This window comes from Lithobates pipiens, unplaced genomic scaffold (genome assembly GCF_037356315.1).
Source record: "Lithobates pipiens isolate NorthernLeopardFrog02 unplaced genomic scaffold, aLitPip1_a1.2 Scaffold_16, whole genome shotgun sequence".
Lineage (NCBI taxonomy): Eukaryota > Metazoa > Chordata > Amphibia > Anura > Ranidae > Lithobates > Lithobates pipiens.
Genome location: NW_027507748.1, coordinates 596,020,778 through 596,036,388, shown reverse-complemented (window position 1 = coordinate 596,036,388; position 15,611 = coordinate 596,020,778). Strand labels below are relative to the sequence as shown.

Genomic DNA, 15,611 nt, shown 5'->3' with positions numbered 1-15,611 from the left:
CTCTATATATTCCTATGCAGAATCCACTAGAGGATTCTGATACAGCATTTTGTGCTCCGTTCCCTTTACTAGCATGTTTATAGGAATAAATGGTTAACTTGGTAACTAGCTGCAGTCACTGTTTGGCAGAGAATGTTCCACTTGGCTCCTTCAATCTTTCAAATGAAGTCTGTCAAGCCAGGTGGTGCTAAAAGGGCCACCCACGTTTCAAATTTTGCCCAGTTCATTAGAAATCATTTGAAATTCAAGTCATGTATAGTACTATATTATATATTACTATACCCAAAAGAGATGACACAATCACCATAGTCTTCAATCATAGTGCTTATGTGGATTCGTTATTGCCCATTGTGCATTGAGTGAGGCACATAAACAGCTGTCAAACTGTTGTTAAAGACAAAAGGTTTTTACAGTAGAATTCAGGATAAAATACATTTAGTCCTGACCCTCACTATCCCTAAAGAGCCACTGACATTGAACAAGCCTGCAGGAGTTCACACATCACTGGTTGCATGTTTTTTTTTCAAGTCAGTGAAGCTGAGATCAAAGACGTTTTACTTTTAAAGTCAGCATTTGCAGCTTCCATATTTCTATCCACACAGGTTTATTATATGTTGAGTTCTGAGTAGCCAACTATAGCAGCATTCATAATAGCTCCTTGCATATCAGGGGAATAGTCTGATTCCTGGATTCTGTGCAGTATAACTTCCATTGTCAAGGCTTTTTCTTATGGCACCTTCATTCCGTGGCCATTGGCCAGCTACTGATGATGTACTTTCAACTCCTGCAAAACAGCATTACATCATCGCGACATCCAGCTTTATACTCAGCATCTTACTGATCCTAAAGCCCCATACACACTATCAGATTGTCTGCTGAGTTTTTCCTTCAGATTTGCCAAAACCATATAAAATGAGGACAAACCTTAGGAGTTTCAATGTGTATGCAATCAGGCAGGCCCTTCTACTACATGGTTTTGGTAAATATGAAGGAAAAACTCAGCAGATAATCTGATAGTGTGTATGGGGCTTAAGAGTGGTCCAAAAGTATGCCCTTCTCTGTGCTTGGGTCACAGGCAGTGCACACAATGTCAGGAGAAAGGGAAATGTGTTTTTAGGCAGAGGAACTTCAAATGCTAGAAATAATTTTTTAGTTCAACTTTAATTTAAAGGAGAAGTACAGCAAAAGCTTGTCTGAATGTACTTCTCCTGTGGATCATAAGAGAGCAGTTCGTTCTTCACTCCTGTGACCCCCAAAGAGCAGGTGTAGGCTGGGGCAAGGTTGTGACAATATGGTTAGGATCCACTCACAACTCTGGACTGGCACCTGGCTCAGCTTTAGAGCGAGCCACAAAGCAGGGGTAGCAGAGCAGAGAGCCGATGGCTGACAGTCATCAGCTCTCTACTCACAGGGCTCTGAGAACTAAGTGATCAGCGGCCTCTGCTCGCTCAGTTCTTAGTCTTCGAGCCAGAGGGGGACAGATGCAACAGCGGACCAATGCTGCATCCAGCTAGTTAAGTACGAATCTTGAAAAAAAAAAAAAAAACTCGTTTACTCCCTTTCCTGACCTGCTGGGCTGCATGCTCAGATAAGGGTCTGGTATGGATTTTGGGAGGGGACCCCACGCTGTTTTGTATTTTTATTTTCATAATTTCTAATTGCTGGCATGTTTTCTTTACATTCAGCTGTCAGCGGGGAACCTGACATAATTACCAGCACATTTTTCATTTTGCAATACCGCATTATCTGTTTTTTTTTTGGTGAATTTACTTTTTTTACCGCATGCAAACATTTATGCAAATGGATCACATGACCATGTTATCGCATGCAGTAAATGTTAGTGAATTGACCCCTATTCGTCCTGTTTACCATTATCATTGAAAATAAAGGAAAATCTCACATTTCAAATTGTTCCCAGAACAGTAATAGAGGGGAAATCTTTCAATGGGGACACTAACTGTGATGACCTTGGGAGCAGGGATTTCCTCTCACTTCCTATTTGGCTATGGCACTGGAGGTGAAGGTAAATCTCTGCATTGGGACACAGATGGCAAAATCAAATCTGACAGGGGTTATAACCCTCCCTAGTTCTAGCTTAACCGCTTAAGCCTTGGACCATTTGGCTGGCCAAAGACCAGACCACATTTTGCAATTCGGCACTGCGTCGCTTTAACTGACAATTGCACGGTCGTACGATGTGACTCCCACAAATAAAGCTTTCTTTTGGTGGTATTTGATCACCCCTGCGGTTTTTATTTTTGCGCTATAAACAAAAAAAAAAAAGAGCGAAAATTTTGAAGAAAAAAAAAGTCCTCAGTTTAGGCCAATACATATTCTTGTACATATTTATGGTAAATAATAAAAAAAAAAATCACACTAAGCGTATATTAATTGGTTTGCGCAAAAGTTATAGCGTCTACAATATAGGGGATAGTTTTATGGAATTTTTATTAATAATTTTTTTTTTACTAGTAATGGCGGTGATCAGCAATTTTTATCATGACTGCGACATTATGGCGGACACGTCGGACAATTTTGACACATTTTTGGGACCATTGGCATTAATACAGCAATCAGTGCAATTAAAATTGCATTGATTACTGTAAAAATTAGGGGTGCACTGAATGGGTTTTTTGGTACCGATACCGAAAATGAAAAATACACTAGGTTGAAAACCGATACAGCACCGATACCGAAAGTGACTGTTTTAAAAAAAATAAAGAATGTATACAGGAGATGGTCAGAGACTGGGGACGTGGTACAGGAGATGGTCAGAGACTGCAGACGTGGTACAGGATCAATGCAGCTTCACCAGTGCCTGTCAGATGCAGCCTACCAGTCAGTTGTAGCAGCCTGCCTGTGCCCCTTATGCAGCCTCACCAGTGTCTGTGCCAATCAGATGCAGCAGCCCACCAGTGCCCGTGTTGTGCAGCCTGCCAGTGGCCATGTTGTGCAGCCTGCCAGTGGCCATGTTGTGCAGCCTGCCAGTGGCCATGTTGTGCAGCCTTAGCCTACCAGTGCCTGGTAATGCATGTTGCAGTGTGTGGATCTGAATCACCGTGCAGCCAGTTTCATTCCGGCACACCCCTTCAGAGTCTCCCCTCCCTCCTCTTCTCACTCATGTCCTACACAGCCTCCCAGTGCCTGGTAATGCATGTCACTCTGTGTGGATCTGAATCGCCGTGCAGCCGATGTAACGATGTCCCGCCTCCTAGACTGCCTCTTGTGATAGACAGCACTCTGATCCAATGCTAGGAATTATTGTGCCGTGTGACATAGGAGGCGGGACATCATTACATCAGCTGCACGGCGATTCAGATCCACACAGCGTGACATGCATTACCAGGCACTGGCAGGCTGTGTATGACAGGAGTGAGAGGAGGAGGGAGGGGAGACTGAGGGGCGTGCCGGGATGAAACATGTGTGGCACCTGGCGGGATGGCCTGCCCCTTTTTGGCAACATTTCTCTTTTGGCAAATTGCCGAAAAGGCCATTTTCGGCCGATATGTTTCGGCGGCCGAAATTTCAGTGCATCACTAGTAAAAATGTCACTGGCAGTGAAGGGGTTAACACTAGGGGGCAGTGAAGGGGTTAATATGTATCCTAGGGAGTGTTCTAAGTGAAGGGGGGGATGGGACTGTGAAGGGAAGCGAACCGCTCGCTGTTCATACTCTGTATGAACAGACAATCTGTCAGTTCACTGCTCAGAGAACCGGTTCTCCGTGTGCCCAAGCGATCGCGGGAGCCCGGCGGTGATCGAGATGGCCGGGCACTCGCATTTGCTCGGGGAGCAAGCGCCTCCTAGTGGTTGTTTATGCTACCAACGTAGCATAACGGCAATTCGCACAGCCGAGCCATGCTGCCGCATTACAACTGCGGTTGCTGGTCAGCTAGCGGTTAAAGTAAATGTAAACCCGATTCATGAAATTTTAACCTAGGTAGATATATCTGTAGTGTTTACCTATCTCTCTCCAAAGCCCTGTCTTTATGCTGTTCCATTCTTCTGTTATCAGCAGGATAATGTCTGACAAGTTCTCTGAGAGGGGAGATAAAAGCAGCTGGAAATTTGTGTGGGGTTGGTGCTATAAATAGATTAGCAGAGAACTGGTCTATTCACAGCACAGCTCTGCACATTCCTTCCTTCCTCTGCCTATGTGGAGTGGGGTTGTGTGCCTTTGCTCCAATCAGTTGTCAGACAGTGTATGCCAAGACTCCACACACACTGCTGAAACAGGAAGGAAAAAAAAGAAGAACACAATGTTCACCTTCTAAACAGTATATAAAGCTGGAGACAGAAGATATACAAATAAAATAGGGAGATTTGTTTCATTTCTGTGTATCATCTGAGACTATTCACTTCACTGGGTATAGGAGAGGGTTTATATCCACTTTAAGTGCAAGGGAATTATGGCAGATACTCAACGGTATTTAATTTTCTTATATTACATTTATGCAATGTCTCCCAGAGAAATTGAGATAAACTCACTGAACACTCAAGTATTAGGTCAAGAACAGAAAAAAAACAATACTACTCACAGCTTGAGCCTGCTTTATAAACTCTAGAATGTCCTCTTTTAAAGCCTGGTGGATTTTTGCTGGTCCTTTGTCATCCCATAGGCAAACTGCATGCACATCCCTAAAATAAAATAAATAAAAAATGTATCACCTTTCAGAGCCAGATAGTCCACAAAGTAAAGGGAAGAAAATATGTTAAAGAGTCCCCACAAGAAATATACATTTCAATGTAATGCATGACAACAAAATCATGAATTTCACAACCGTAGTTGTAACCCATGCCATGATGGCGGGTTTAAAAGTGCATATAAACCTTGACTGAATAACATTTCGTTTACCAACGCTCATTGTTTTATAAACAATTGCTTTTTTGAAATGAAAATACTTTTTTTCCCTATCCTGCTGCCTCTGCAGCCAATGTGATATTAGTAGACCATGACTGCATAAAGAGCATTGAAACAGCTACTTGTAGTTTGCAGTAGAAGCCTGTGTGCCAGGGTGGCAGCTCAAGAGCACAACTGGACACTTTAAAAGGGGTTATAAAGTCTCATGGTTTTTCACCTTAATGTATTCTATGGATAGATTGATAGCAGCGGGAGCCATTGGCTCCCGCTGCTGTCGATCAAATCCAGTGACATGGGGGCGGGGCCAAGCCCTGCCATCTGTGTCAATGGATGCAGCAGCGGGACTCAGGAGCGCACCCGCACGGGTGCCCCCATGGAAAGCAGCTCTCCGTGGGGGCATCCAATGAAGAGGAGGGGCCAGGCACACTGGTGGGGGACCCCAGAAGAAGAGGATCGGGGCTGCTTTGTGCAAAAACCTTGCACAGAGCAGGTAAGTATGACATGTTTGTTATTTTTATTTTTTTTTAAATGTGAATCTTTACAACCCCTTTAAGAGGAGAAGTATAGCTTAAGCTCATTTGGCTGTACTTCTCCTATGGATCACAGAAGTGCAATTAGTTTTGCACTCATGTGACCCGTTTTTCAGCAGAGAGTGGTCTGAAGTCTGCTCTCTGCTGACATGACAGAAAGTCCAGGCACCGCGTCATCGTGACAATGGAGTTGGGATCTGCCATGTGCCTGGACACTGCCCCCTCCATTTTAATTGACTAAAAATTGTGTTGGTAAATGAAAAATTTATAATAATGCAGTAAGAAGATTGCTATGCTTCTTCCTACTCTTTTATTTGGTCATATAGCAATGCTTTACATATGGCTGTGTTTATCACTCACTATTTTTATATACTTCTGCCAGGGCCCTGCCTGCTTTATGTGGTTTCTTTTGACCTGATTGTTAACCTTCTTACGATAATAATAATAAAAATTATTGAAAGTAAAAAACGTATTTCTGAGTCTAGTCTGTAATCACACACATACATGGGCAGCTGTCGTGCACTTTACATATACAGGCTCTGCTTCTTGTTATGCAGTGAAAGACAGTGTTTAACCACTTAAGGACCGAGCTTCTTTTTGAGATTTGGTGTTTACAAGTTAAAATTTAGTTTTTTTGCTAGAAAATTACTTAGAACCCCCAAACATTATATTTGATTTTCCCAGACACCCTAGAGGATAAAATGGCAGTCGTTGCAATACTTTTATGTCAAACTGTATTTGCTTAGCAGTCTTACAAGGGCATTTTTTTGGGGAAAAAAAAAATACACTTTTTAATTAATAAATAAAGACAACAGTAAAGTTAGCCCATTTTTTTTTTTATTGTGAAAGATAATGTTACGTCGAGTAAACGGATATCCGAAATGTCACGCTTCAAAATTGCGCCCTCTGGTGGGATGCCGACAAACTTTGACCCTTAAAAATCTCCATAGGCATTGTTTAAACATTTCTACAGGTTACCAGTTTTAAGTTACAGAGGAGGTCTAGTGCTAAAATGATTGCTCTTGCTACAACGATCGCGGCAATACCTCACATGTGTGGTTTAAACACCATTTCCATATGTGGGCGCGACTTGCGTATGTGTTCGCTTCTGCGCACGAACTCAGCGTGACCGAGTGCTTTAAAAAAAATGTTTTCTTATTTTACCTTTTATTTTTGCACTGTCTTTTTAAAAAAAACATTTTGGGTCACTTTTTTCCCTATTACAAGGAATGTAAACATTCCTTATAATAGAAAAAAAGCATGACAGGACCTCTCAAAATGTGGACACAGCTGATCACGTGGTAAAGAGCCTCTATCAGAGACTCTTTACCTAGATTGGAGATGCGGTGTGTCAGACTGACACAGCACCAATTGCCATGCTGTGCGTCCGGGCGGGCATGCAATCGCGATCCTGCTGGACGTTATACGATGCTCCCAGTCAGGATAACGGAACCACTTCCTGGCTGCCATTCTGCTACAGGCTGGGTGGGAAGTGGTTAATGAGAATTTTTCAGCAGAATGATATAAAAGTACTACTTTATCGAAGACTTACGAGAAGAGATCGAACCACTGCTGTTTTGTGACGGACTCCTGTCGTAGGAGCTTCAGGACTATAGGTCTCATGAAATCCCATTTGTCCTCAAATTGAAGGGAACCTTTATTCTGTTTCAAAAGAAAAACAAAAATTAGTACTAATGTAAAATTCTTAAATTTTACAGAGAAAATATATAAATAAAATACACACATGCTTTAGAGAAAAAACGTTTAGGGAAACCTGACCATGACATATATATATATATATATATATAAGCTTATGAGACATTCCAAAACTCCACCTCACCCTCACAACCTCCATTCCTCCGGGAAGGCTTTGCACATGATTTGGAAAGGGTGTGTGGGAGTTTGTGGCCTCTCAGCCCAAAGAGCATTTGTGAGTTCAGGTACTAATGTTGGATAAGAAGACTAAAATGTGATGTTCTGAATCACCCCAAAGGTGACAAATAAGGCGAAGGTCAGAGCCCTGTGTTGGCCACTTGAGCTCCTCCACAAACTGGCCAGACAAAGTCTTCATAGAGCTGGTTTTGTGCAGAGACACAGTTTTCTGTAACTGAAAAAAAGACTACCCCGAAACTATGGCAAATTTGGAAACAGCTGTATAAAATGCCTGGAGACTCATTATTGCACTGCTCTTCAGCCCGCTGGGTTGCACGCAAAAAAAAAAAAAACTGTAGTTTGTACCCAACTTTAGGTTACTTTCACATTGCTCTGTAGCAAAATCGCAATTTCCATTCATTTTAATGGTACAAAGATGCAGCATGCAGGACTTTTCAAAACGGACTGCACCTGTAACGCAGTGGTGTGAAAGTCCCATAGGATTTAAAGGGAAACATTTTTCTTGTGTTTTTCTTGTAAGGAAAAAACTGTGGGAAAACATATTGTAAAAGGGCCCTTAAGCCTGTTACACACTAGTATTGTTTTATTTTATTTTTTTCCATTTCGTTCAACCCAGCAGGGATGAACAAGAAAAACCTGACAGCTCAGGAGGAGTAGCTGTACTAACTTTCCAAAATTAGTACATCGATCTCCCCTGCTGTTTTATTGTGTTCTGACAGGGGGACAGCCCCTTGCCAGAAAGCTCCAGTCAGCTCTCTCATGCCGCGTACACACGATCGGAATTCCGGACAGAAAAAGACAGATGAGAGCTTTTCATCGGAAAATGCGTCCGTGTGTATGCTCCATCGGAATTTAGCTGTCCAAATTTCCGCCAGCCAAAAATTGGATAGCACGGTCTCAATTTTCCCGACGGAAAAACTTTCTATCGGAAATTCCGATCGTGTGTATGCAAGTCCAACATGTCAAAAATCACGCATGCTCAGATTCAACTACGAGAGGGAAGCTATTGAACTTCCTTTTTCTAGTCCCGTTGTAAGTATTGTACGTCACCGCGTTATAAACGATCGGAATTTGGTGTGACCGTGTGTAGGCAAGGCAGCCTGAGTGGAACTCTGTCGGAATTCTGTCGGGAAAACCATCAGTTTTTTTTCCGATGAGAATTCCGATCGTGTGTACGCGGCATCAGCCATTGGCTAAGAGCACTGTTTGGGAGCCGATCGGCAGACCTTTTTCGATCATGTCTCTTTTTACAGAAGCCAGCTTCTGTCAGACCAACTCCAGTACACACGGAATGTCAGCTGGTTGCTATTGAACTGGCCGATGTGCCCGACATTTAGCCGTGTGTACTAGGCTTCAGGATATGAGAGGAGGGAAGCACACAGAACAACTACACCCTCCCCTCTGCTGCCCATTCACAGAAGCCTTTGTATTTTGTAACTGTTTTCACATAACACCAAGACTTCTGTGAATGGGCAAGAGGAGGGGAGGGTTGAGGCATAGCAGCTGCAGTGACTCTTGTGTTTAAGATGCATAGCTCAGAAAGTGAAAACAGTAAAAGCTGTCTCCTGAGAGTACTATAAAGCTGATATAAATAATAGAGATAAGCCCAGGAGGTGTCATGCACTTTGCTGGACTTCAAGAGTGCCTTCATTTTTTTTATTTTTATTTTTTACAAAATTCCTGGAATTCAAGTGGTTGTAAAGGCAGAAGTTTTTATTTTATTTTAATGCATTCTATGCATTAGGATAAACCTCCTGTGTGTGCAGCAGCCCCCCTAATACATACCTGAGCCCATATAGATCCAGCAATGTTGCACAAGAGACTCGGCTGTCCGGGATTCTCCCTCCTCATTGGCTGAGATTGCAGTGCGGCGCCATTGCTGTCAAAGTCAGTGAGCCAATGAGGAGAAAGAGGGGGCATGGATAGGCAGTGGCTCCTTGTTTTAAAGGACACAAGGAGCTGCGTCTTGGCTCGGGTGTCCCCATCGCAAGCTGCACTCAACAGGGGGGAGGGGTCAGGAGCGCCAGCGAGGGAAACAAGAAGAAGAGGATCAAGGCTGCTCTGTGCAAAACCACTGCACAGAGCAGGTAAGTATAAAATGTTTGTCATTTTTAACGAAAATAATTAGATTAACACACAAAAAGGAACAGTGGAAATCTACATTAGCGTACACTTCTAAAAACAGGCATTGAAACCCAGGTGCCACAATACAGCATGTATAGCAATAACAAACTGAATTCTGAATTGTCTGCTTAAAAATAATCCTTAAACGCCACACTAGCTAAACCCCATATGGAAAGACTGGAATTTTGCTAATAACCATTAAAAAAAAAAAAAAAAAAAAAAGTATATAAACATCTTTATTATACATTATCCTTGCATGAATAGAGGACACCAGAATAGAAATCTGACAAGTTCCTAGATGGTCCTGCAGCACAGCTATGTGCTTTTCTATAAATAAACAGACCAGGCCACATGCTGGGGGGGTATTATTTCACATGTGCAGCACAGTCCATCTTCCATTCACTATTCATTTACCCACAAAGTGCCTTTATTCCATGTTACATGCACTAGTGTTTTATGTGTTACATTATGGTTTTACCACATACCTATTTAAACATGAAGCACAAAAGATATTTTGCTTTCCTTTTACAGATTTATATTTTTTTTCCAAAAAAGAAAAAAACGGAAGTTTATTGTGGCACAGTAGCTGTGTATGGCACAGTCACTGGCTTTGGACCCAACAGAAGATGGAATCTTTTCACTGGGTTTAACCTAGACTTGGGTCCCAAAACTACGGCAAAAAGGGAAAAGGTAGCACTAAAATAAAATAAATACACCAGTTAGGGCTGAAACAACTAATCGGCAATAAATCGATAATGAAAATTGTTGACAGCTATTTTGTTTTATCAATTAGTTGTTTGGTCAATTAGATGGCACACAAAATGCATTATTTGTTTACTTATCAGTATACAGCTCAGTACACCAGCCATACAGCAAGGCTGGGTTCACACTGGTGTGATGTTAGACATTGCATGCGATTCCCATCACACTGCTGTGCAGATTACATGCAATGTCTGTGCAATGCGAATTCAGCCATTCAGATTGTATGGCTGAATTTGCATCACATTTGCACTGAAATGGTCTAGGACCCTTTTTTGGGCTGCACTGGAATCGGATCGCATGGCTGTTCACACCTATGTGATCCGATTCCTGCACCATTTGGCTGTTCACACTGCGATCCGATCTGGGGGAGTCATTAACTTTGCCTTGACACCTGCAGCGGTTTGCAGAGGTCAGTGTGATCCATCAACAGGTGACATACGATGCTGGAACCTGCACTGGAATCTCGCTGGTTCTTGCATTGCATATATGTGAACCGGACTAAGTACCTGAGAAGCTGTGGATGTGTAAGGAGCAATGCCTTGATCGCTTGGTTCTGACAGCTCCCCGAGCAGAGAGCTGCTGACTGCCAGTCACAACTCTCTGCTCTGCCCCCTCCTCGCTCACTGAAGTGCTGGGCTGTGGAGGGGCACAGCGGCCGGCTCAGGCTCTCAGTGACTCGACTTCTGTGATGTCAGCAGAGAGCGATCTTCAGCCGGGTCACAGGAATGCAAAACAAATTGCACTTCTGTGATCCCATAGGAGCAGAACAGCCAAATGACCTTCGGTTATACTTCTCCTTTAAGGCATTACAATTAAGTCTCGGTTCACACTAATGCAATGTGGGAAACACACAAGATTCACTGCGTTTCCCCCGCATGACATCGCACTCTAAGCAATCGCACATCATCCATGCCATCTGCTTGAGTGTCAATGTTATCTTAATGACACGCCGAAACAAATGACAAAACGCAGTGCCATTGCCAGAATCAGGTGCGACAGAAAAAGATTTTGGTGTGGATGCAATGCAAGATGCAAGTGTGATCCCTGTGCAAATCATATGCATTATATTTAAAGATGATTACATCCATACAAAAAAGTCTCAGCCTTTAGCACTACTTTAATAAATAAAAAATGTATATCCCTCTCCCAATTACAATATGACTTGTGTCATAATTGGATACTATATTCTTTTTTATATTTGTTATTTTCCCATGAATGTGGAGTTACCCTTTAAATGGGACACATTTAGTCTTTAAATCCACACTGCACATTCCTGATCACTGGCCACACCAGTGCAGTGTCATTTTGTACCATTGCCAGCCAGAAGCATGTCCTGATTGCCAACCTGTACCAGTACAACTGATGACAGTACTGGGAAGTATACCTTACAAGCAAATTTGAAGTACGAACCTGAGGAAACATAAAGAGGAACTTCACTTATTTATTTTAAAAGTCAGCAGCTACAAATGACTTTTTAACCACTTGCCTACACATCATAAGGCACCCTCCCAGAACTGGCCGACCTCTCTGCGCCGTCATTGGCTATAGCAGTTGGAAAGTGGTTAAAAAAAATAAAAATAAAAAAATCAGGTAATTACAGATGCTGGGGATTTAGTGCGGTCTTCCTGCAGCTGGTTCTCCTTACCGCTGTGTGCGAGATTGCATGGCACTGTGGAACTGGTTCTGCAGCCTCCTGGGACATATGATGTGCTCAAGGAAGACTGTGGGCAGTGGTTAAAGTGGTTCTAAAGGCTCAAGGTTATTTACCTTCATGTATTCTATGCACGAAGGTAAAAAAACCTTCTGTGTGCAGCAGCCTTCCTAATACTTACCTGAGCCCCATCTCAATCCAGAGGGACTCTCCCTCCTCATTGGCTCCCACTGCTGTTAATCACAGCCAGTAATTCAATGAGAAGAGAGAGGGGGTGGAGACGATCTGCGGCTGTGTGTGTGAATAAACACGCACAGCAGCGGATCGGGAGTGAGCCTGCTTGGGTGCCCCAATAGCAAGCTGCTTGCTCTGGTGGCACTGGGCCTGCAATGCCGGCGGGGTATTCGAAAAGAAGAGGATCAGGGCTGCTCTGTGCAAAACCAGTAAACAGAGCAGGTACCATATTTATCGGCGTATAACACGCACCTTTTCCCCCTTAAAATCAGGGAAAAAGGTGAGTGCGTGTTATACGCCGATCCCCACTGTCTGTGAGTCTAAAAGACCGAGCGCCGCCGAAAAAGACCGAGCCGTCTGCTCGGCTCCGCTCGTAGTCCCGCCTCCCTGCTGTTTCTGGAGCGAGCGCTGCCGAAAAAGACCAAGCCAACTGTACTGTGTACTCGGCTTGGCTCGGCTTGCAGTCCCGTCCATACTGGGCGGGACTGCGAGCCGAGCCAAGCCGAATACACAGTAGAGTCGGCTCGGTCTTTTTCGGCAGCGCTCGCTCCATAAACAGCAGGGAGGCGGGACTACGAGCGGAGCCGAGCAGACAGCTCGGTCTTTTTCGGCGGCGCTCGCTCGGTCTGTCTCGGCGGCGGGATATTTAAACATGGGCAAGGCTGCAAACGGCGCTGGGCAAAACTGGAAATGACACTGGCAAGCTGCAAATGACACTCTGCAAGGCTGCAAACAGCGCTGGGCAAGCTGCAAATGATGCTGATCATTCTGCAATGATGGACAAGGCTGCAGATGCACACTGTAAAGGCTGCATTGACGGGCATTTAAATGTAAGTTTTTTTTCCCTTAAACTTCCCTCCTAAAACTTTTTTCCTTAAAATGCCCTCCTAAACTTGGGGTGCGTGTTATACGCTGGTGCGTGTTATACCCCGATAAATACGGGAAGTATAACATGTTTAAAAAAAATAAAATAAATGCCTTTAATATCACGTTAAGCCTATGGGCATGTCAGTCTCGCCTAGGCCAGAATTGAGGAAGTGGAAGCGGGTACCTGCAAAAATGTAATAAAAAATACCCGCTTTCACTTTTGTAAAGCTCCACTTTAAAGAGGATGTAAGCCCTCTCTAATTGAAAAAAACAAAACAAAAAACACACTGCAGGACAAATACTAGCGCATTATGAATTACTTACCTGAGATCAAAGCCCCCGAAGCGACCCTCCTCCACATCCTCCGTTGCTGCCAAGATACCCAGAGTGACTTACTGGTATCGCTGCTCCGGCACTGTGACTGGCCGGAGCAGCAAAGACGTCACTCCGGTGCATGATCACCTTCACTAATGGCACGCTCAGTGCGCCTGCGCCGTAGACATCGGTGCCCGTTTTTAGGGAAATATCTCCTTACACGTGTAGGTTAAAAGGACAAATTTCTTGCACCTACAGGTAAGCCTTAATCTAGGCTTACCTGTAGGCTAAAGTGGTCTGTAAGAATTTACCAGCACTTTAACTGCCAAGTCTGATTCAGAGGATCTAAGGGTCAGGTGACCCAGGGAAAAAAGTGCTATAGATTCACTCCCTTTATTGATCCTGGTGATTACTGACCCTGAAACAGAAAGCAACGAGAAATCCAACATTTTTGAGTTGTCAAATGTAGTAGGGGGAAACCTTCCATAATTGAAATCTATTCCAGTAACAACAAAAAAAAAAAAAGGAATTTTACCTCGCTTGGAAGAGATTTCCTCTTACTTCCTGCTGTGACAATAATCAAGAGAAATCTCCCCAACAGGACACAGACCAAGGGTGTGGGGGATACTTTCTATACGGGGAAACTGTAGCATGCATTAGAAGTGTACCAAAGAAACAGCCAATTCATATTTAGCACACAAATCCTGTATTTTCACACCAGTGACTTACTTGTCCTAACAAAGAAGGATTTAGGCCAGCAACACTGAAACTATGTGTAGAACACGGCTCAATGAAGCTTAAGCAAAGAGACTGGCAAAATGCCACACATACCTCAGTAAAATCCTGTTGGGTTTTCCTTCTTTCCTGGGTGGACTTTCAAAAGTAATGCGAACAGCAGCATAAAAACTAGAAAGCAACCCATGAGATAGATACACACACACAGTGTCTCATTGTCTATCGCATATTTATATACACACACACACACACACACACATATCTTCTGTTCCTTCAGTCACTGAACAGAAGTTGTGTATATGCGTTCATCCCAGGTACATTGGGCTGCACTGGTCACCCTTGCCCAACACAGTCCCAAAACATGGACAAAGCAAAATGTCCTAATTGTTCAGTTCACAACACTACGTTGTGGTGGTGTGTGCTAAAAAAAATAAATAAAAAAAAAATTAAAAAGTATGGTTTTTCACCACAACATGTCTACATTGCATTGCAACACACTGCAGTAAATAAACATGAATGAAATGACATTTTGTATCCTTCCAGTAAAGTCAGAAAAAAAAAGGACTAAAAAGTAAACAGTGTGATGTGCTGTAATCATAACATTGGCATTGTGTATACCTCAGCTCACACCAGCAACTGCATTACAAATGCCTTGTCCCCTTTCCTCCATTGAAAAGGGAATGTGAGACACTTAGCCACCTCTTGGTGTGTATTTGACATACTGTATATAGACACAACAACTGTATGGGGAAGCAGCCAAGGCGTTAAACAGAACTGGTTATGATTGTAATTAGTATGGTCTTCAACTCACTTATTCTCCCCATGGTTTTCTCCTTTGAGTGTAAAGCTGAACTTCCCGTCTCCAATATCATGTTATGCTCTTAGATTCTGCCATTTTACTGATCCAGATCTCCTGCAACACCCAAAGAGCTCAACAACCGGCAACCTTCTTAGGGAGAGAAGAAAGCAGAAACGGCCTTTCTCAGCTTTAAATTCAGAGTGTTCTGGAGGCCAGAAGAGACCCCAATGTAAAGGATCCCAGGAATCCTTTAACTTGCATAACATGACAACCTTGTTGTGCACCCAGTTAATAATTTAGTACATCAGCTATAAGAGTAGCATTGCATCAAACTACAACCTTTCAACGAGTTCTAAAAAAGACTATTTACAACAAAGCTGCAATCAGACTGCTCCGTTCTCAGTTAGCAAATACATGTGCAACCTAACTCACAACTCTGCTCAGCCAGTGCTGCAATCCAGACAGCATAGCCGAGCCTTGCTTTCACTTCTCTCCAGAGTACTTGCACTCCTCTTGTCTGCCCTCTATCTAATGCTCACCTCACTCTCCTGTTCTGTCCCTCCCTTGGATCGCGGTTTCCAAATGTTGTGTGAGCTGCATGTCAGACCTCCCCGTACTAGGAATCATGGGGTATTTTGCAAAGAGCAGCACAATAATGGTGAGTATAAAGGGTTGGGGTTGAATTAGCAAGACAGACCATCACTGGTAAGTGACATGAACAAACAGCACAACAATGGCATGGGGTGACTTTGATATCTCCTCCTGTCAGCAAGCTACCAGTATTAGACCAACAGCACTGTGCAATGCTATAGTGTCTGACTAGTTTAAAGTGTTAACCATCC

The 15,611-nt window shown here is 43.3% G+C and overlaps 1 protein-coding gene across 2 annotated transcripts in view; it reads right to left on the bottom strand.

Annotated features, from left to right (window-relative positions):
• The window catches only part of CUL5 (cullin 5), an 84,244-nt gene that overhangs the window by 57,091 nt on the left and 11,542 nt on the right, over positions 1 to 15,611 (bottom strand). For both annotated transcript variants that reach the window (XM_077483953.1, XM_077483954.1), the window contains exons 2-3: positions 6,942 to 7,051; positions 4,537 to 4,636 (exon numbers count right to left, since the gene is read on the bottom strand). In XM_077483953.1, coding sequence (XP_077340079.1) covers positions 4,537 to 4,636; positions 6,942 to 7,051 — 210 coding nt within the window. The remainder of the gene's footprint in view (positions 1 to 4,536; positions 4,637 to 6,941; positions 7,052 to 15,611) is intronic.